This window comes from Pteropus vampyrus, unplaced genomic scaffold (assembly GCF_000151845.1).
Source record: "Pteropus vampyrus isolate Shadow unplaced genomic scaffold, Pvam_2.0 Scaffold227, whole genome shotgun sequence".
NCBI lineage: Eukaryota > Metazoa > Chordata > Mammalia > Chiroptera > Pteropodidae > Pteropus > Pteropus vampyrus.
This window is the reverse complement of record NW_011889008.1, coordinates 497,170-498,676: the sequence shown is the minus strand read 5'-3', so window position 1 is coordinate 498,676 and position 1,507 is coordinate 497,170. Positions and strand designations below refer to the sequence as shown.

The 1,507-nt window shown below is 61.0% G+C and overlaps 1 protein-coding gene across 1 annotated transcript in view; it reads right to left on the bottom strand.

Annotated features, from left to right (window-relative positions):
• Positions 1 to 237: 237 nt before the first annotated feature.
• CUNH17orf62 (chromosome unknown C17orf62 homolog) overlaps positions 238 to 1,507 on the bottom strand; it is a 4,916-nt gene continuing 3,646 nt past the window's right edge. Inside the window, exon 6 of the mRNA XM_023538651.1 lies at positions 238 to 1,499. Within this exon, the coding sequence (XP_023394419.1) occupies positions 1,326 to 1,499 (174 nt within the window). The 3' untranslated portion in view covers positions 238 to 1,325. The remainder of the gene's footprint in view (positions 1,500 to 1,507) is intronic.

Below are 1,507 nucleotides of genomic sequence, written 5' to 3'. Positions count from 1 at the left end.
GCGCACGTGTTCACTGATCCACACGGATGTGAACGTTTTTGAAATAAAAGCCAGAAGGCAGGCTGATGGCTCTAGCAGACTCGGCACCCCAGCCTTGGCTATGGTCAGGCCTTCACGGGAGCCCCAGCAGCAGATCCAAAACCACCCAGTCCGCACTTGGGTGGTGGGCAAATAGACCCCTCCCCATCTTTAGACAGCACCTCAGCCCTCGGGATGAATGAATGTACCAGAAGGCAATCACAGCGTTTCACACTTTTATTTTAGGAAAAAGCATTTTAGATTTAACTATTTAAAAACATAATTTCAACAGGGTTAAATGACTATGTTCCCAAACTAAAGGCTGGATGGCCTGCTGAGAAGGGAGGGGACCCCTAGAAACTGCTGTCCTTAGTGTCACCCAGGCAGCCACACCCCGCGGTGTCCCCGGCTCGCTCCACCATCCCCAGGTGCAGCCTCACTTGCCCTGCTGAGGTGCTCCCAGTGCCCACTTGGTCCCACACACATGGGCCCAGCTGCTAGGTGTTCCCAGGGCTCGAGAGAAGCTCGGAACCTGGTTTCTGAGGGACAGGCCCTGGCTTAGAGGCTGGAAGAGGGGACCTGGGCTGAGCGCAGGGACCTCCAGGATGGCACGCTCCCCGTGATGGCTACAATCCCAGCTGGGTCCAACATGAGCCATTGTGGTAGAGGGATCTGTGTGCCGGGGAGGCCCTGTGGGGGGCTGCAGCAGCCCAGGAGCCATAGGCAAGCACCTCACTTGTGATCTGAGGACATGGCCAGGAGAGGGGTGCTGCCAGAAGGCTGGATGAAGCGGGGCATGCAGCCTCAGTGTCCTCAGAGCCCGGTCCAGCTGCTGGCCCCACACTTGCCTGCTGGCCCCCCGCTGGAACCTGTCAGTTGGAGTTCTGCAGGGTCTGGGCTGGCACACCACCCTTCCCAGCTCGTGCTCTACCTCAGGCACCAGCCCTGGCCCCGCCCCCTGGGGGGCCTGGGTGTCCTCGGTTCAGAGGTTTGAGTCCCATGTGGCTGGTGGGTTGTGGGACAGGTCTGTCCAGACCGGGCCGTGTTGCCAGTCACCCTACAGCCCACGCTGCCCGGGCAGGGCCCATCTGATTCCAAGGGGCCCAGACCCGGGCCTTCCCCAGACACCCTGTGCCTGCCAAGAAACTCCAGCTGTGGCTTTGCTCAGGGCAGATCAAACAGAAGTGGCCGGGGGTCCTGCCCCCTAGCTGCCAGGGACACAGCTGGGTGACATGGAGGGAGGCTCGCTGGCAGCCTGTCAGGCCTACAGAAGCGCCGTCAGAACTGAGGCCGCGGCTCCATGGGTGTCAGCTCTGGCTCCTGGGGCTATCGGCCTCACTGTCACTGCTCTGGGACAGCTCCCCGGGACTCTCAAGGCGATGCAGCTCCAGGAAGGAGGTGATGAGCTTGGCAATGGCTTCCACGTCACTGGGCCAGGCCGGTGCCAGGAAGAAGGACGTGTCACCACAGTAGGTGTCAGCCCCCCACG